The sequence below is a fragment of the Mya arenaria genome, chromosome 6, assembly GCF_026914265.1.
Source record: "Mya arenaria isolate MELC-2E11 chromosome 6, ASM2691426v1".
NCBI classification, from domain to species: Eukaryota; Metazoa; Mollusca; class Bivalvia; order Myida; family Myidae; genus Mya; species Mya arenaria.
This window is the reverse complement of record NC_069127.1, coordinates 2,675,199-2,696,151: the sequence shown is the minus strand read 5'-3', so window position 1 is coordinate 2,696,151 and position 20,953 is coordinate 2,675,199. Positions and strand designations below refer to the sequence as shown.

The 20,953-nt window shown below is 36.1% G+C and overlaps 1 protein-coding gene across 2 annotated transcripts; it reads right to left on the bottom strand.

Moving 5' to 3' along the window:
* Positions 1 to 10,116: 10,116 nt before the first annotated feature.
* On the bottom strand, positions 10,117 to 20,513 carry LOC128239216 (uncharacterized). 2 transcript variants are annotated; one of them, XM_052955762.1, is made up of 2 exons: positions 20,474 to 20,513; positions 10,117 to 11,561 (listed from the first exon to the last, which is right to left on the bottom strand). In XM_052955762.1, the coding sequence occupies exons 1-2, from the start codon at positions 20,493 to 20,495 to the stop codon at positions 10,630 to 10,632; spliced, it is 954 nt and encodes a 317-aa protein (XP_052811722.1). In that variant the 5' UTR covers positions 20,496 to 20,513; the 3' UTR covers positions 10,117 to 10,629. The 2 variants fall into 2 exon arrangements, with proteins under 2 accessions (XP_052811722.1, XP_052811721.1); XM_052955761.1 differs by lacking the exon at positions 20,474 to 20,513 and adding an exon at positions 11,837 to 11,912.
* Between the last annotated feature and the right edge of the window lie 440 nt (positions 20,514 to 20,953).

The following is a 20,953-nucleotide window of genomic DNA, read 5'->3' as shown; positions in this document are numbered from 1 at the left end:
ACAATTGGGATGAAATATAACCAATTATATTATAAGGTATTGGATTTGACTTGCAGGAATACTGCAAAGTAGTGAAAATGATTAAAAGACCGTTGTGAATGGCATTACCTTTTAAAAAAAATCAAGAATAGGTAATTTAAAAAGCAATTCTTTGATACGTGTTTACGCAATTTGATGGTCAATACTGACAGTAGTTCCATTCTTCCATTCTTCAAATATTTTTAGCAGATTATGTCGACGTTCATTTCAATATGTGAGCACAGTTAGGGTCGATCAGGCCCCGGAACAGTTTTATAAGAAAGTGTGCTTGAATTACCCTAGACATCTAGGGCGAATAACTTTCATTTCTCAGCAGAAAAACTTTTCAACAGAATTTCACTGGACATAAACTTCCGGTACATGTGCTAGGGCCACATGCAACTAATATTGACACTAAAATTAAACGGGATGATGCACTACAAGAATGAATTAACCTGTTTATGTCTAAATCAAGTCTTGAACAATATTCAAATTGAATTTGCATTATGATTTTGCCTGTTGTTGACCAAACTATAAATATTAAGCAAATATAAGAGCTTTATAATATATATTTTTCAAGTAATAACCGTGTCGTTACATTAAAGGGTAACTCCAGACATCTGAAATGTTGTCTGCTACGCTTTCGAATTATAAATAAATTATAAATAAATAATGACGCCATGTTTTAGAAATAAATTCCTAACAAGTACAAAAGCTGTTGATCATCTTGTTTGTGTGTCATGTTTCAAACATTTCTTCATTAGACGTTGAATAAAAGAAATTTATTAAACGATTTTTAAACTCGGCCTCGAATATGCAATTCCTGACGCACGTTTTAAAAAAGACGCCTCGTTTCAGTGATGCGCTAATAAAGATTTGCAATGCTGATATTACAGCAAGTTCCTGGTATAAATGCGTAGCGAAAGCGTTGTTTATCAGCACAATTGACAAAAGATAAGGCTGCCAGATCGTGGCAACATGTCAGCCACTTTTAAAGTCATTGGTTCACTTGTTTTATGTTCTATCATACATTGCGATAGCATAACTTTGGGGATGTTGTTTGATTGTTCACTATATTGCAATGAATATGTACACTTATATGCATTCGTATTGCTTTATTTTGTATCTATTGTTACAATTTTGGCGTGTATTTTGTTTCTAATTTTACACTAATGTAAGCTCTTGGACGCCCAGTGTGCAAGTCGTCAATAATATGTTACGAAGATGTCAAACTCGTGTTCAGAATATAGTTTTGACGTAGAATAAGTGTGGTTTTATTCACTGTGGTTTATTATTCTAGTCTCCCATTCTAGTTTGAACTTGATACGGCGAGCCCCTTAATTATTCAGTAGCAATAAATAAAAAAAGTATGTAACTTGCATTCAAAGCTTTTAACAGATGTCAATACTATAAACGAGTGCTGATTTTATAATTTCTTGTACAAATACAACACAAATAAACATTGATATCTGCGATTTCATTAAGTTCACCTTATATATATATATATATATACATTCTAAAGATCAATTATCACCGTTCATTTTGATAAAATGGCAAGACTAGGTGCACATACAAGCTTAGCACGTGGTTATAGGAACGAAGGACCACAACCTACCTCAGCAGTTGAGCGTTACGAACAACGTAACACAGAGTAAACAAATATTAAATATAATTATCAATTATGCGTTCATGTAAAAAGGGATTATTTAATGCGTTAAGATAAAAAGAAAATAGATTAAAGAAAATACCCTGACATAATGAAAGTATATTACCTGTAGGTCATTTATTTTTGCACACAACATATTACGAGTCAGAAGGATTGAAAAGACTGATGTTGCATTCTAAAACGACTACACACTTAAGTGATTCATTTACTTAAACATTAGTAGAAGCATATAATGAGGCGCCATACCATTTCGAAGAATCATTTGAAATATTGGTTAATCATGCAGACGACAAACTGAATACTTCGAGTTACATATTGATTATCTACACACCATTCCACGGCAGCGTTTGAATGAGGTCAGGTATATACAGTTGGTATGTCTCCGTGAGGTCAGGTATACTCAGTTGGAATGTCTCCGTGAGGTCAGGTATGTACAGTTGGAATGTCTCCGTGAGGTCAGGTATACCCAGGTGGAATGTCTCCGTGAGGTCAGGTATATACAGTTGGTATGTCTCCGTGAGGTCAGGTATATACAGTTGGAATGTCTCCGTGAGGTCAGGTATATACAGTTGGTATGTCTCCGTGAGGTCAAGTATACCCAGTTGGAATGTCTCCGTAAGGTCAGGTATATACAGTTGGAATGTCTCCGTGAGGTCAGGTATATACAGTTGGTATGTCTCCGTGAGGTCAGGTATATACAGGTGGAATGTCTCCGTGAGGTCAGGTATATACAGTTGGTATGTCTCCGTGAGGTCAGGTATATACAGTTGGAATGTCTCCGTGAGGTCAGGTATACTCAGTTGGTATGTCTCCGTGAGGTCAGGTATATACAGTTGGAATGTCTCCGTGAGGTCAGGTATATACAGTTGGTATGTCTCCGTGAGGTCAGTCATATACAGTTGGAATGTCTCCGTGAGGTCAGGTATACTCAGTTGGTATGTCTCCGTGAGGTCAGGTATATACAGTTGGAATGTCTCCGTGAGGTCAGGTATATACAGTTGGTATGTCTCCGTGAGGTCAGGTATATACAGTTGGAATGTCTCCGTGAGGTCAGGTATATACAGTTGGTATGTCTCCGTGAGGTCAGGTAAATACAGTTGGAATGTCTCCGTGAGGTCAGGTATATACAGTTGGTATGTCTCCGTGAGGTCAAGTATACCCAGTTGGAATATCTCCGTGAGGTCAGGTATATACAGTTGGAATGTCTCCGTGAGGTCAGGTATATACAGTTGGTATGTCTCCGTGAGGTCAGGTATATACAGGTGGAATGTCTCCGTGAGGTCAGGTATATTCAGTTGGTATGTCTCCGTGAGGTCAGGTATATACAGTTTGAATGTCTCCGTGAGGTCAGGTATATACAGTTGGAATATCTCCGTGAGGTCAGGTATACCCTGTTGGAATGTCTCCGTGAGGTCAGGTATGTACAGTTGGAATGTCTCCGTGAGTTCAGGTATACCCAGGTGGAATGTCTCCGTGAGGTCGGGTATATACAGTTGGAATGTCTCCGTGAGGTCAGGTATACCCAGGTGGAATGTCTCCGTGAGGTCAGGTATATACAGTTGGTATGTCTCCGTGAGGTCAGGTATATACAGTTGGTATGTCTCCGTGAGGTCAGGTATATACAGTTGGAATATCTCCGTGAGGTCAGGTATACCCAGTTGGAATGTCTCCGTGAGGTCAGGTATGTACAGTTGGAATGTCTCCGTGAGGTCAGGTATACCCAGGTGGAATGTCTCCGTGAGGTCAGGTATATACAGTTGGAATGTCTCCGTGAGGTCAGGTATATACAGTTGGTATGTCTCCGTGAGGTCAGGTATATACAGTTGGTATGTCTCCGGGAGGTCAGGTATATACAGTTGGTATGTCTCCGGGAGGTCAGGTATATACAGTTGGTATGTCTCCGTGAGGTCAGGTATATACAGTTGGTATGTCTCCGTGAGGTCAGGTATATACAGTTGGTATGTCTCCGTGAGGTCAGGTATGTACAGTTGGTATGTCTCCGTGAGGTCAGGTATGTACAGTTGGAATGTCTCCGTGAGGTCAGGTATGTACAGTTGAAATGTCTCCGTGAGGTCAGGTATATACAGTTGGTATGTCTCCGTGAGGTCAGGTATATACAGTTGGTATGTCTCCGTGAGGTCAGGTATATACAGTTGGAATGCCTCCGTGAGGTCAGGTATATACAGTTGGAATGTCTCCGTGAGGTCAGGTATATACAGTTGGTATGTCTCCGTGAGGTCAGGTATATACAGTTGGAATGTCTCCGTGAGGTCAGGTATATACAGTTGGAATGTCTCCGTGAGGTCAGGTATATACAGTTGGAATGTCTCCGTGAGGTCAGGTATATACAGTTGGTATGTCTCCGTGAGGTCAGGTATATACAGTTGGAATATCTCCGTGAGGTCAGGTATATACAGTTGGAATGTCTCCGTGAGGTCAGGTATATACAGTTGGTATGTCTCCGTGAGGTCAGGTATATACAGTTGGTATGTCTCCGTGAGGTCAGGTATATACAGTTGGTATGTCTCCGTGAGGTCAGGTATATACAGTTGGTATGTCTCCGTGAGGTCAGGTATATACAGTTGGTATGTCTCCGTGAGGTCAGGTATATACAGTTGGTATATCTCCGTGAGGTCAGGTATATACAGTTGGTATGTCTCCGTGAGGTCAGGTATATACAGTTGGTATGTCTCCGTGAGGTCAGGTATATACAGTTGGTATGTCTCCGTGAGGTCAGGTATGTACAGTTGGAATGTCTCCGTGAGGTCAGGTATGTACAGTTGGAATGTCTCCGTGAGGTCAGGTATATACAGTTGGAATGTCTCCGTGAGGTCAGGTATATACAGTTGGTATGTCTCCGTGAAGTCAGGTATATACAGTTGGTATGTCTCCGTGAGGTCAGGTATATACAGTTGGAATGTCTCCGTGAGGTCAGGTATATACAGTTGGAATGTCTCCGTGAGGTCAAGTATACCCAGTTGGAATGTCTCCGTGAGGTCAGGTATATACAGTTGGAATGTCTCCGTGAGGTCAGGTATATACAGTTGGAATGTCTCCGTGAGGTCAAGTATACCCAGTTGGAATGTCTCCGTGAGGTCAGGTATATACAGTTGGAATGTCTCCGTGAGGTCAGGTATAAACAGTTGGAATGTCTCCGTGAGGTCAGGTATATACAGTTGGAATGTCTCCGTTAGGTCAGGTATATACAGTTGGAATGTCTCCGTGAGGTCAGGTATATACAGGTGGAATGTCTCCGTGAGGTCAAGTATACCCAGTTGGAATGTCTCCGTGAGGTCAGGTTTATACAGGTGGAATGTCTCCGTGAGGTCAGATATATACAGTTGGAATGTCTCCGTGAGGTCAGTCATATACAGTTGGAATGTCTCCGTGAGGTCAGGTATATACAGTTGGAATGTCTCCGTGAGGTCAGGTATATACAGTTTGAATGTCTCCGTGAGGTCAGGTATATACAGTTGGTATGTCTCCGTGAGGTCAGGTATATACAGTTGGTATGTCTCCGTGAGGTCAGGTATATACAGTTGGAATGTCTCCGTGAGGTCAGGTATATACAGTTGGTATGTCTCCGTGAGGTCAGATATATACAGTTGGTATGTCTCCGTGAGGTCAGGTATATACAGTTGGTATATCTCCGTGAGGTCAGGTATATACAGTCGGTATGTCCCCGTGAGGTCAGGTATATACTGTTGGTATATCTCCGTGAGGTCAGGTATATACAGCTGGTATGTCTCTGAATAGCCTAAGCCTTTCCACCGCGAAGTTAAATAATAACTTTAAATGTCAGTTTGTACAATTGATTAAATAGTATTGTCCACATAAAACATTAAATGATTAAAAGAAAACAAACAGCCATTTATTTATCATTTGGTCCCAGTTGATTAATAAGAATGTTGATATACATCGGTATTATTGAAAATGGTATTTTCGTTTCCATTAGAGTTTAATGATAAGTTTGAAAATTGTTTTGCTATAATTTAATCATTCAAAGAGAACGATGACTGATTAGTACATTAACCTTGCGACTAAAGCTGGTGATAGCATGGGGAAGTTGGCAACTTTGTGATTATGAATTTTGTCGATGAACAGTTTCATTTTAGCCGAAACTTCTGTTTATTTGGTTAATGAAGGTCTACGCGCTATTGTTTACTGTTATTGGCCTTATTGACTGAAATAAAAATAATACTTTTCTAATTTAATTAGTTTCTGTTTTCATCCCATTAGATGGTTGAATGATTTCCATAATGCTATAATTCTTGATTATAGATCTGTATGATTTTACGGTGTTTTTATTTTTTTTTATTATTTCCCATAGACACACTCTAAACATAAAACTTTTTTCGCTGTTTGTAAAAAGTCATTGCTACTCTCGGGTGATAAGTGCCCTTGAAATGGAGTCATTTTAAAATGCAAAATTAGTCCAAATAAAAGATTTCCATTATGACAGGGTAAATCTTTTATTTGGACTAAGATTGTGTCACCCGAGATTAGCAATCCAAACTGTTTTTGATTTTGAAACAATCTTGACACGATGAAATACTGAAAAGAAACATTTGTTCTCGTTTTTTACCCATTCATATATATAATGTAGAGTTTGCTTTATTTGTATATGCAGTTGTTAACAAATGACTTCATTTATTTAAAATACAATAAATTCATTTAAAAATCCTTTTAACTTAAACCTGAGTCAAAGGTTAAATGTCAACACTAGAAATTAGATTCTATGTCAAACAGGTACGCCATAATAATTGTAAATCAATATTATTTGTTGTTTAAGCTAGCTTGACATCATCTTTTCGTAATGTGAAATTTCATTAGTCAAAGCTTACATTATTTAAGAACAATCTAAATAAACTGAATATCGTTTGTCAAGCCAGCATGGCATTGACATTTGAATGTTGTTTGTTTAATCATTACGAATGTTGCGTGGTGACCCAGCTAGACAGTCTTCGTTGAATATGTCAATTGTTGGTTTTCGACTTTTCCTAAATGTCAAATGTTATATATCGATCAAGCTTGACATTAAGTGTCCTTTGGCGAGCCACCTCATTTACATACATTTAAATGAATTACAATGTTAAAGTTTGTTTGACAGCAAGACATTCATTTTTTGAATGTTGAATGCCGTTTGTGCAATAGACAATGTTGACAGTCGAGCCAGCCCAAAATTCATTTTCCAATTGTTTAATGTCATTATTTTTTTCCAAGCAGATTGGCAATCAATTGCGCATTGTCAAACGTCGTTCTCAGTCCGGGCTAAACACATATTTTTGTCTAGCTAGGTCAACCTACATTTCCTGAATGGCGATTGTGTCTAGCAAGCTTAACAATCAATGTCGTTCGTCGAGTCAACTCGGCAACCGTATTAAACAATATGTTTAACTTTCTTATATGCTTTTATATACATTCACAGATCATGGAGCTAATGTGCATATATATTTAGGTCAGAGTTTTTATATCTTTAGATTTACGGGAACTCCGTAGTTTTTTTCCGCTGTGCGTTCCTCAAACGTAAAGCAGAAAATAAAATTAGTATTATATTACCCATACCTCAGAACCAACTGGTGTACCAATTGTTATTTATTATCGGTCTTTTTACCTCAATACGACGTAAACCAGTCGAACAGAACAGGTACCCGTAACCATAACATCGTCAAAGTGAAAGTGCATTTATCTTTAATATTTCTCGTAAGGACTGCATTTATATAGAAATGTTTTGTTCACTACAAATAGATTCCGATGTGTATGTTACTTATCTTAATAAAACCGTTGAGAACTTATATAGTTAAATATTGGCAGCATATAATTCGCAATTCGTGAAATGATTGCGCAACTTCCGGTCAAAATTAGGAAACAGAAATTCCTGGGTTGTATATGTAAAAAAAAACACGCACGTAGTATATTGACAAGGATTGATTGGAATACAGTGCAAATGAAATGTGGATAACTCCTTTAAAACACAAACTGCAAAATAATATCGTGTCCATCAAAGTCAAAAGGATTTTTTTCTGAATTCGACCTTGAGGAGCATTGACCACATCCTGCTTCAAAAGTAGTATTGGAATCGGTGGCACTTTCTGCAACAAAGATTTAAGATATATCCGACCCTCCGGCCGTAGAATTTGAATCGTTGCCACTTTCAACCAAAACAATGTCAGACATGTTGGACCCTCCGGTCGTAGTGTTGGAATCGATGGCACTTTTAGCCACAACAATTTAAGACATACATTTATCTGACCATTCGGCCGTAGTATTGGCATCGTTGACTTTCTTTTAGCAAACAAGATTTTAAACATATCTGACCCTCCGGTCGAAGTATTTGAATCAATATATGTTTTAGTCACAACGTTTTAAGACATATCTGACCCTCCGGCCGTAGTATAGGAATCGTTTTAGTTTGCAGCCACGACAATTTAAGACATATCTGACCATTCGGTCATTGTATTGGAATCGTTGGCACTTTCAGCAACAACAATTTAAGACATATCTAAACCTCGGGTCGTAGTATTGAAATCGTTGGAACATTCAGCCACAACAATTTAAGATATATTTGAACCTCCGGTCGTGGTATCTAAATTGTTGACACTTTCATGCACTGCGACATAAGACATATCTGACCCTCCGGTCGTAGTATTGGAAACGTTGACACTTTCAGCAACAACAATTTAAGACATTTCCGACCCCACGACCGTATTATTGGAATCGTTGACACTTTCTGTCACATCGATTTTAGACATATCTGACCCTCCAGCCGTAGTATAGGAATCGTTATATTTTAAGTCACAACGATTAAAGACATATCTGACGCTCCGGTCGTAGTATTGGAATAGTTTGCACTTTCTGAAACAACGTTGAAAGACATATCTGACCCTCCGGCCGGTAGTATACTAATCGTTATATTTTCCAGCCACAACGAGTTAAGACATATCTGACCCTCCGGCCATAGTATAGGAATCGTTATATTTTTCAGCCACAACGATTAAAGACATATCTGACACTCCGGTCGTAGTATTAGAATAGTTTGCACTTTCAGCAAAAACAATTTAAGACATATCTGACTCACCGGTCATAGTATTGGAATCGTTGACACTTTCAGCAACAACAATTTAAGACATATCTGACTCACCGGTCATAGTATTGGAATCGTTGACACTTTCAGCAACAACAATTTAAGACATATCTGACTCACCGGTCGTAGTATTGGAATCGTTTGCACTTTCAGCAACAACAATGTAAGACATATCTGACTCACCGGTCGTAGTATTGGAGTCGTTGCACTTTCAGCAACAACAATTTAAGACATATTTGACTCACCGGTCGTAGTATTGGAATCGTTGACACTTTCAGCAACAACAATTTCAGACATATCTGACCCTCCGACCATAGTATTGGAATCGTTGACACTTTCAGCAACAACAATTTAAGACATATCTGACTCACCGGTCGTAGTATTTGAATCGTTGACACTTTCAGCAACAATAATTAATGACATATCTGACCATCCGACCGGTAGTATTGGAATCGGTGGCACTTTCAGCCGCAACAATTTAAGACATATCTGACTCACCTGTCGTAGTATTGGAGTCGTGGCACTTTTAGCAACAACAATTTACGACATATCTGGCACTCCGACCGGTAGTATTGGAATCGTTGACACTTTCAGCAACAACAATTTAAGACATATCTGACCCTCCGACCATAGTATTGGAATCGTTGACACTTTCAGCAACAACAATTTAAGACATATCTGACCCTCCGACCATAGTATTGGAATCGTTGACACTTTCAGCAACAACAATTTAAGACATATCTGACTCACCGGTCGTAGTATTGGAATCGTTGACACTTTCAGCAACAACAATTTAAGACATATCTGACTCACCGGTCGTAGTATTGGAATCGTTGGCACTTTCAGCAACAACAATTTAAGAGATATCTGACCCACCGGTCATAGTATTGGAGTCGTGGCACTTTTAGCAACAATAATTTACGACATATCTGACTCACCGGTCGTAGAATTTGAATCGTTGACACTTTCAGCAACAATAATTAAAGACATATCTGACCCTCCGACCGTAGTATTGGAATCGGTGGCACTTTCAGCCGCAACAATTTAAGACATATCTGACTCACCTGTCGTAGTATTGGAGTCGTGGCACTTTTAGCAACAACAATTTACGACATATCTGGCACTCCGACCGTAGTATGTGTATCGGTGGCACTTTCAGCCACAATAATTTAAGACATATCTGACTCACCGGTCGTAGTATTTTTAGTCGTTGGCACTTTAAGCCCCAGCAATTTTATTGGGGCTTCAATCACAATGTGTTATGTTCATTACATTTTGCTAATTGGGTAGATTTAGTAACATAAAACGTATTGGAATTAAAAAAAAGTATTTATACACATGTCTACACACTCAATATAATGACACTTGATCAGAAATAACGAGAAAAAACACATAATTTACAAATTTTCCGGCGACATGCATGAGATATCTGAGTTTCACTGTATCAGTGAGTTTAACAAATTCATCATTTGACAAAGGGGTTCGAAACAAGACAAAATTATACTCATTTGTTTTTAACGCATTGGGAGTCACATGGACCTACACTGTCGAGGTTCAACTGGTTAACCTAAATAATGCGCAGTTTTTATTCGCCATTGTCTAAATTAAGGTCCAGTTGCAAAAGTTTCAAAAGTTAAGATTCACATTTAATTTGTGTTAAGTAATAACTTTTGGCATGGATCTATTGTCAATAGCAACATTTATTGATGTATGTGTAACTGCGTGGAGTAATGAGAATTGAGAATTATTCAATATTTAACCTGTATATATTCCATAAAACGATTGGTCGTTGACAACATTAACTGATAAAATGTTTCTAACGTTTATATTTAATGGAAAAAGTACAAGTTTACGAAGTGTTTCATATGATTATCATTCCGACGCGCTCACTGACATTCAGTGCCACTGATATGATTTTTGATTTTATTTCCAAGTTAAAGGTACTCTGGTAGCTGCTCACATAGTTTGATACTTCCACTTCAAGGGAATAGTTTCCAATGAGCGACGTGAGGAACATGAAGTTATGAGTGCCAGTCACCTGCCCTGTCAAAATTTCCGCCTCAAGTTGTTGAGTGTGCTGTTCGGAGTCTATTATCATGCATACAATCGAAACGTTTTCGCCTTGTTTAAAATCAAGAGCTACGTTGAATCGCCGATCTGCCGAAACAGCATATGGTGGGGCCAGGTACTCGACCAAGGAGGAGGCCAATATCTCAATGCCGGTTTGTACTGCTATAATGGCGTTTGTCTGTATCACTGTGGATATGGGATTATCCAGAGAAACTTCCACTGTATATAGACCGTTTGAGAACCATGCGGCGTCGAGTATAAAGATGTGGGAACCATTGGCCGCAACAGTTTTGTTTTGAGTATGCCCATTGACTGTTACGTTAATTGTGACATCTAAGCCTGCTTCAAATTCTACATTGAAGTATATATCCTTTCCGTCTAAAATTTCAGCGTCTGTAACACCAATGAAAATATCTCGTGTTTTATTGCTTATGTCTACCCCAGATATTTCAGTACCGATGTACTTGTCAAGTTCATGGGCAATCTCAAAGGAGTCCTCGCCACAAATGAGAGCCAGGTCGTAATATCCGAATGTATCGTAGTGTATGTCAATGAACTTAAAGGTTTCCGTGGTGACGTTCATAAAGTACACCTCATCGTTGTTCATGTCAAAGCTGCAGTGCACCTGTGAGGGCGGTGTTTCGGCGAATGCATATTCCACGTAAAGTCCGTTGTCCGAGCCCGTGGCGTTGAACGACGACGACATAGTCCATGCCCGCACACCTGATATAGAGGCAAATATAGTACACAACTTATAGCTCCAAAGTATCCTGTTTCCTTAATATATAACATATATAAGTCGGTATTTAAAATTTTATATATACTTTCTAGCAAATCATACTATTATGAAATGAATTCGAATAATGTATTAATGCATGAAGCGAACAGAAATACTGTTTTTAATACCAATGGTTATGCAATAAAATATAATATTAATGATAAAGTTGTTCGTGTTTAATATCTTCTTCAATGTAAACACTACACAAATATAACAATACCATGAAGAATAAATAATATCAACAGAAATATCACGGTAAAATTGATATTGATATTTCCCGACATCTCGCATCTAAACTGTCGAATAAACTTCTGATAGAAACATTTTAAATCCGTATATAGCTTCATTCAGTGCCATTAAATATTCTTAGAGTCAGTAATCACGATGAAAATACCATTGAAGCAAAACTGGTTTGATGTTAAAAATATGAATATTTCATTAAAACAGAACAGATAAGTAAATTGATTTTAAAACAAAGCTGAAAGTAACATGAGAAGGCCTTTAATCATTATCACAATACAATATTTGTATATATATATACTGGAGTATTGTCATCTTTTGCAAAGCAAAACGTTTCAAACATGGAAACAACAAAAAGCACATCCATAACAACAGCAGTAGCAATAACAGCAATAACATTCTACCTGTATAGGCGAAACATTCAGAACACACACTTTAGGAAACATTAAATCCATGTTCAATTTTCAATTGCAATATCGCCTTTTGTAAAGAAGGAAATTGTAGCAAGAGTAGGTGATGACAAGGAACTTTTCAAGGAAATAATAGCTAATTTGATTCGAAGTTGCATTGGTACTTCTAATTGCAGACTTTTAGACAACAGTGTCCGGAAAGTGCAATTTTTGTTTCAAAAAATCTTAATTATAAGGGAGTTATCTCTAGTACCTTTAATTCATTTTCGGTAATTATACGCTTGATTTCTTTTATTTGGCGCTCACATTCATTGTTAGTATATAAGTCGCGGGAATGGTCGTCTAATATTTTTTCAGAGGTTGCACTGGTACTTCTAATTTCAGACTTTCAGACGACATTGTCAAGGAAAACTGCAATGTCTGCGTTTATCTGGAAAAGTTCCTCGGACCAAAAGCTAAATAATCCCAGAAACAACGTCGCATATGCATTATAGATGAATTCAGACAGCCTAATTGATTCAGAGAAAAGCTAATTGATATTCCATAATAACAATGGCAATTCATTATAGGCTCAATGTTGAGTCGCCATTTCTAATTTATTATTGACAAGTTGAAATTGAATTCCAACATCTATTGATGCCAATATCAATAATTCAAATATGCAGGGCCCAGGCCCGTCTCTCATGACTTAGCGTGTCACCCAGGGTGTAGTAGTGCCTTGTTGAATAAACAGGAAAATTAGATGATAAGAACTGATGATCAGGGACCAATTTCAAACGTAGCGAAATCTGGACATATTCTTTGATCACTTTGCAGTTATCCAGTACACTATACATCTTATGCTCCAATATTATCCTGACAACATCCGAGTTATAACAGAATCAATGACATGTTCGTCTGGTAATATAATGTTTGATGACTTAATTTCATATAAGTTTTGAGAGTACGTTTACCCATCGTTGTGAAGCTTCAATGTGAAAGGAATACAACTGGAGTGGCGTTAAACTTTAAAGGGGCTGTACCCCGTATGATAAAAAAGTAAAAAAAGAGAAAATTGTCGAAAACTTACATAAACTTGGCATCGATGTGTACAATGCATTGAAATTTACTAACTGAAGAACCACATAGTTTACAATCTATTTAAGTTTAGCAGTTATTTCGTATCTTTCCATAAAAAGAAGATTACTGGGCATGTCTACCAGGTAGAATTCATTCCTTATGCGTGACTGGCTAGTCGGTGTTATCACGTGATATGACCGAGGTAGGAGTATAGCTTAAGTATGTCACATAATAAGAGTAAGCCGTCGTAGCTCTAGACTCTAGACTGCAATTTTGCCGACACGGGTTCGAACCCGGTCTCCGACACATTTTTTTTTTTTACATTTTGGTACTTTTTTTACAATTATGATATCAAAGCGTAACACATTCTATTAGATAATTGCCGGAGATTCGTTACAGAAAAAGAACTTTTTTTGGTGCCAATCCCTTTAAAATTTATATAGTAAACTTATTAAAGAATAACAGTTGGACTGTCTTGAAATTAAATAAGGTTACGCATCATATCAAAATACAATAAATGTTTCACTTTCCTGAATGGGATAAGTCGTTTAATCTCATTTTGTTTTAGATTACATGTTTTTCTTTCCCTTGATCGAGCACACAATGACTTGTCGAGTTTTAGTAAAAAGCTAAAGTAAGTCAAAATTCTTGAAATGTATTAATAACATCATATTTTGTTTATTTTTTTACTTCAGTATCATCTTTTTTCAATATCAATCATGGCAGTCCACGAATTTATCGGAGAAACCTCGTATTTTAATATTCCTAAAATATCCAATCAAGTTTTATTAAATGAAATATACGTAAATATAAACAATTATGAAAATCTCTAAAATCGGTCCAAATAATAAATGTGGTTATTATGATTATATAACTCACTACTTTCAAAATCGCAAAGTCCAATACACAAGCAAATACTTATTAAATAAATGGTAAAAGGGTACCAAAGTCGACATCTTTATATATACATAAATTATTCTTAAACGGATATTAAAATGACTTTGGAAATACGTATTGTGAAATTTTAGTTTCTAACAAACAAGTTTAGTCAGATAGATTATTAAATAAAGATAGAAGGGTACCAAGATAATATTAATATACTAATAATAGACAAACTTCATATTGACATAAACTATTCGTAAACGAAAATTAAAATGACTTTAATTTGGAAGTACGAATTGTGAATTTTAGTTTATCACAAACTAGATTAATCAGCTATTTAAAATATATGTTCAATTTCGATCACAGATGGATACCTTTTTTAAGTCCATTTTTATTTTAATGCACCAAGGGTTATCCAATAAAACCTAAAAAAGGATCAACATGTAAATATCAAATAAATATTTTAAAAACTCATTGCACTCAGAATCGGGGCGATCATATCGCACATATCGCCATAGTGTACGAGAATATATACGGGACAGATAAAGATGAAATGAGGGTGTTAATTCCATGAAGTGAAGATTTAGATAAATGTTGCAAAATACCCCCAACATATTCAATATTCCCTTTTTATAAAGTTCACAATAATGATGATTCACCTAGGTTATCAAAAGAGCGTTATTTCATTGACATTTTGAAGCCATTTTTAAATAAAAATTTATGAGGTCACAATTGACATTGCGTACGAACATGTGTATACACATGTGAGGCTGCGTAGAAATTACACATTTATTAGAAGCCCCAATGAGCTACAAGCGAAACCGGCCGGCTTATTAAAGAAAAGAATACCATTGTGGTGTTACTTTTTTATTTGATTATATATAAATGCATGTATGTATGTAAGTTATAATTGTCTGAATGTACCTTAAACTTCCTCATTGGGAACGCTTCGTCCTATCTTATAAGTGTATCTGTTCACAGGATCAAATATATCACATCGCCTACAACTTCCTCAATGCGACTGTCAAATTACATTTTGAAATTACGAAATGGAGAAATGAAATGTTTGTTAATGAAACAAGATCAACATTATAATTATAGTAAGCTGTATTCATATTTACACGAAGTAAGACAGAATAGACGTTATATTTTTTTCATGTGCTGCTCTACTCGCTCACTGTAGATAATTAAACTAGAATGTGTCATTGACTAGCACATGCCACTCTGTATTTTTAAACCAATATATTTCCATTTTTGATTATAGAAAATTGAACAATAAGGAAAATGTGTATACTCAAGGTGATCGTTAAATTTTTAAACAGTCTTACTTGATATCAATCCCATATTTTTAAAAACGAAATGCTGGTTTAACGCGAAAGATTGGTAGATGGCAAAAGAAATATAAAATAGTGTCCAAACGTCATACTCAACAGTTGAAATAAGAGAATGTCTTGGAACACAAACTGACACAACAAAAGTTATCAACAACAACAACAACAACAACAACAACATTACGATAACAACAGCAACAACAACATTTGATGCATCGTGGCTAGGACAATAGAAATACATATATCGTACGAATGTAAATTATTCATATTGATAATATATTCAAAAAATCAGTCAATGTGCTACAATATCAAACATGTCTGACTAATTCCATGAAACTTTATTAACGGCGTATTGTCTATTAAAACATTTCCAGGATGGAATTGCAAACATTTTTCCAAGTGGTCTTCAGTATGTTTTGTCCCTCCACTTCCGTCCACACGATCCTGGTGTATCCTACTTATGGAAGTGATTCCTCAATATTGGAGGCATTATGTTCTCATTTACTCGCTCCTTCACCATTACGATCATAGGCTTGTTCTCGTTGATTGCGAACGTCAGCTCGGTCTGACAGAAGCGGCTGGTACAGAACGAGTCCGTCACCATCAAAACAACCACGTTCGATTGTTGGATGAGGCGGACCATCTCCTCGTGTATGTTCATTCCTATCCTGAAGTCAGCGTCACCCGAGCACACAAGGCGCCGGTCCGTGTCCATGATGGTCTGAAGGTGGAGATTCAGTGGCATATCAATGTTCTCGTGCACGAAATCGAAGTCATTGTTGCTGTAGCCTAGAAACACAGCGAACCGATCATCGTCCGCCTTAAGTTCTGTAATACGATTCTCACGATTCTGAAGCCGCATCGAGGATTCCCGGCGTTTGTGGAAAACATAAAGTGTGGCAGTTAGAAATATCAAACATATATAAATATCAAACGGCAATGCATTCGCCAAAGCTATTCTGGTCGGTCTTAAGCAGGCATCATTTAGGCTGTCGACAACATGTTCGTTTATCATCAGTAATTGACCGGACTGACCAATACATCGCATATCTGTCCATCTGTAGAAGTAACTCTTCCGATGAATCAGCCACTTTAGTGTTGATTTAGGTTCTCAAGAGGAACACAATATCTTGTTGTTTGTGAATGCAAATGAAAGCTGTTCCACGATTGACCAGTTTTTATGGACGAAAGCTCTTCTGTGGATATCCATAAAAACACATAAGCGTATTTCCACCGTTGTTGCACCTGCTGGGTTATGTGGTATAACGTCGTAACAAACGCCATCTTGTTCGATCACGTGACACTCTCGGATCGTATCCGCACAGGTCTGGGTTTCCACATTCCGAGCAATAATTAAAAAGAGAAATGCTTGAAGAAATGCGTCCTGGCTTAATTTACAGTTTTTCATCTTAAAGCTATCTGGGCGAAATATAGTGAATACCAGTAGTGTGGACATAATTCCTTTCAGAGAGTAATATAAAGATGGGCAAGGTTGTTGAACACCATAAAACCCCACGTAATTTGCCATGAGATGTAAATGAAAAAGATAGATATAATAAAATACAGCAGAAGACCAATCAAGCATTAAGAACACGTTTTAACTGAGTGATTTTGTTGCGATCTGACAATGATAGATATAAAACTTCCTTATCGTTCATTTATATACTAGTATTGCATGCAAAACAAAATAATGAAAATTATGGGACAGCTGTTAAAAAGTGCAAAAATCAGTACTAAAATAAATTACTTAGGACCCAGGGACTGAGCAGCATGCTTACAATAACCTCAAGTATTGGTTTGGAAGTTCTGCTTGTCAAATGTTTTTAACTTTTCATAAGACATAACTAAAATCTTATTATTTCATCTTATATCTTCAGTTTCCAATTGCATATTTGTTCAAGCATGATTTTCTCCAGTCCCGCACCAATTACTACGATGGCAAGTTTATGTTTTGGTTTTAGCAATAATATGAAAATGACATTTAAATCAAAGGATTTTTGGGAAGAAAAAAACTGATTTTTTCACTCAAATCGTAAATGAAACAATCATTTCCTAATTAAAAATTGCCAATACCAGGTTGAGGAATTACGTGACTTTAACGGGGTTCTCACATGTGTCACCACGGTTCAAACTCATGTAAACAAGCAAGAAAGTGACAGTAATTCCTAAATTACTTTTTTGAGAGAAAAGATAGGAAAATATATTTTTTGGCCTATGCAACACTATGATATTTTCTGCTTCCACTCGTTTAAAATATTTTAGATTTGCTTGTATTTTAACAATGCAATCCTTGGCCAAAAGTTCAAATCGACGGAACTTTGTGGAACGATGCAACGCTGTGTGTTTAGTATACATTTCCTAAAAAGTTAGTTTTGCTCATTACTTTCATAAAACGAATTGTTCTTTAAATGTTATTATAGTTTTTCAATAAATATCGAATTTTCAAGAAAGGCTGTTGTAAACGTGAATGTTATATGTGCTGCCGTTAACGTGAACTTCTACTCATCTAAATAAAGCTGACTATGTTTAATCGGTATGCGTAACAAACTTATCATTACATGCTTATTTTATTCTATTTTATAGTTTGTATTGCGCTCTCATTTGTGACGAGAATGTATACAACCTAAAACTCTTATTCATGGTATGAATTTACATCAAATTGATCGATTTGATAATAAAGTTTCATAGTTTATTCAAATGCATAAACGCCATGATCATACATCAATGGAATTTATAATATATATAATTAAATGCACTTCTATCAATCGATCGTAGGTCACAATATATATTAAAACACGTATACTTATTTACACTAAAAAGGTACTTTCGAAACACAAATTGAACACAGACAGTACACATATAATATAGTATAAACGTAATGAGGTGTTAGTGGTTACAAATATCATTTAAATGAGTTATTTAACATCATTGTAAATATAACAGGGACGCTCAATTCAAAAGCCTTGTGGATCAACATTGCTAATTTCCTTTGAATAGTCTTATTTGTATTTGTAAAAGTTCAACAAATTTGGTTATAGTTGGTCTATTTAAAGCTGCACTATCACAGATTGAACGTTTTGACAACATTTTTATATTTTGTCTTGGAACGAGCCAAATCCATAAAAAAACAGTTATATAAAACTGCTAACAAAAAATAGATCGCAGATTTTTATATTTAAGTTCAAAAACTGATGTTTTATGCATTTTTCTTAAACCGTTATCCATCAAACATTAATTAACGGAAATATGAAAATCTACGATCTAATTTGTTGTCAGCAATCTTAAATCATTGGTTTGCAGAAATTTTCCTAGGTCTGAATTTATAAACTGTCAAAAGTCTTCATAGCTTGTCCTGACCAAGTGTCAAACGTTGTGTTTAATGACCCACCAGTGCTTAATACTATTCCTAGATAAGTAAATTTATTCACAATTTCAAACTCAAGCCCTTGATACAAAAATAATTTCGCCTAATGATTCAGCCTTTTTTTAAAAACTATTACCATTGTTTTATTTGCATTTACAATAATATTTATGTGAAAAACTTTCTATCTATAACAGTAATCTTTTAACAACAACAGGTCATTTTGTAACTCACTTTCAGATTTTGATAAAATAGACTGCCCTAATTAATACGTTTCCTTTTTGAAAACAAAACTACAGCTATTTATAAAAAAAACTCAGATTGTTTTGTCATTTGTGTACACATTTCCGATGTATAATGTATTCAAAGTTGTACAAAGGCCATGCCAAACTACAATGGAATATGATTATATTTATGTAAACAACAACATGACTATACTTATGATCATGTTGGGTATTCAGGGTGAGTAATCACGTGATGCAAACATATAATATACTAAAGAAATTGTTATTGCATCTACTAAATCCACAACTTAAAAAGGTTGAAAGTTTACATTATGAGCGCGACGTTTTGAATCATTTCACTCAAAGGGTTTGGCTTATATCATGAAAAAGAAATGATGACGTCACATAAAAATAAAATGGATCCAACCAGCAACACATGTAATCATTTATTTCTTCTATTCAATTGTTTAATGATTAAGTGTACATTAGCACGTATTTCAGTAATTTCTTGACTGTTGACTTTCTTTTACCGGGGGATGTACATGGAACGGAGTTGGCTGGAGTATATCTTGTCTTCCATTTGAATGTATTCATCACTGCATCAATTGAATTTATATATCTTTTGTCAACATTTGGTAAAACATATGGGGGTTGAGTCCGTCTCTAACAAAGAGACGATGGATAATTTGGACGTACCACCATGACGGCTTACCTAGTACATTAATTTAACATTTTAAAATCAAATAAATGGATGGATATACATTCATTTCAAGAAAGAAATATCATTTGGAATAATAGTTCAATGTTGAATGCAATATCGTCACGGTTGAGAGAATAGTTCAAACTACTCATTAAATAAAATTAGCAATGTTATGAGTAGAATTCACGTTAACAACCGCATATATATAATTAACGTTAACAACAGCCTTTCTTGAAAAATTAATATTCATTAAAAGAACTAACAGACATTTTACAAACAACTCGTTTAATGAAAGAAATTAACAAAATTAAAATTTTAACATATGTATGAGTTCTTAAATATTACTAATTACTAAGAAATGTACACAAAACAAAGACTCACGGCGCACACAGCGTTGCATCGTTCTACAAAATTCCGTCTAGTTGAAATTTTGGCCAAGGATTGCATCGTTTAAATACAAGCAAATCCAAAATAGTTCACACTTGTAGAAGCAGAAACTAGCATAGTCTTTTATAGGCAAAGACATATTTTCTTATCCTTTCTCTCAAAAAAGTTTCTTAGGAATTACTGTCACTTTCTTGCTTGTTTACATCGGTTTTGAACCGTGGTGACACATGTGAGAACCCCGTTGAAGTCACATGATTCCTCACCCTGAATACCCAACATGATCATAAAATTTGTCAAGCAGAAATGTCGGGAACACGGCGACCCTCCGATTGCAGGCGGCCAAATCTGGTGTAGTGAGCAGTTCTCATTCAGGAGCGCCGGTAGCAGATTATTCCTGCAATAATCAATGTCGAAAAAGACTGCAAGACAGCATACCTGCCGTATGATTAACTATACATGAACAACAAAATGTATACCGTATACGCTGTGAACACTACTGGTTATAACTAGGATTGTGAATGGAAACAGTTAACCTTTCGCGTATTGAATGTCCAGGTTATTCGCTATAAACTTGATGACACTGATTTTCGAAACTTTCAATCTGATTTTGATATTCTGTTATTAAATGAAACATGCAAAAGTAATTCATTCAATAATAACATTGATGGACTTTGGTTATTTCCCGCGCTAAATCATTAATAGCAAAGCTAAACGTTCCATCGGAGGTGTTATTCTGTATTTTA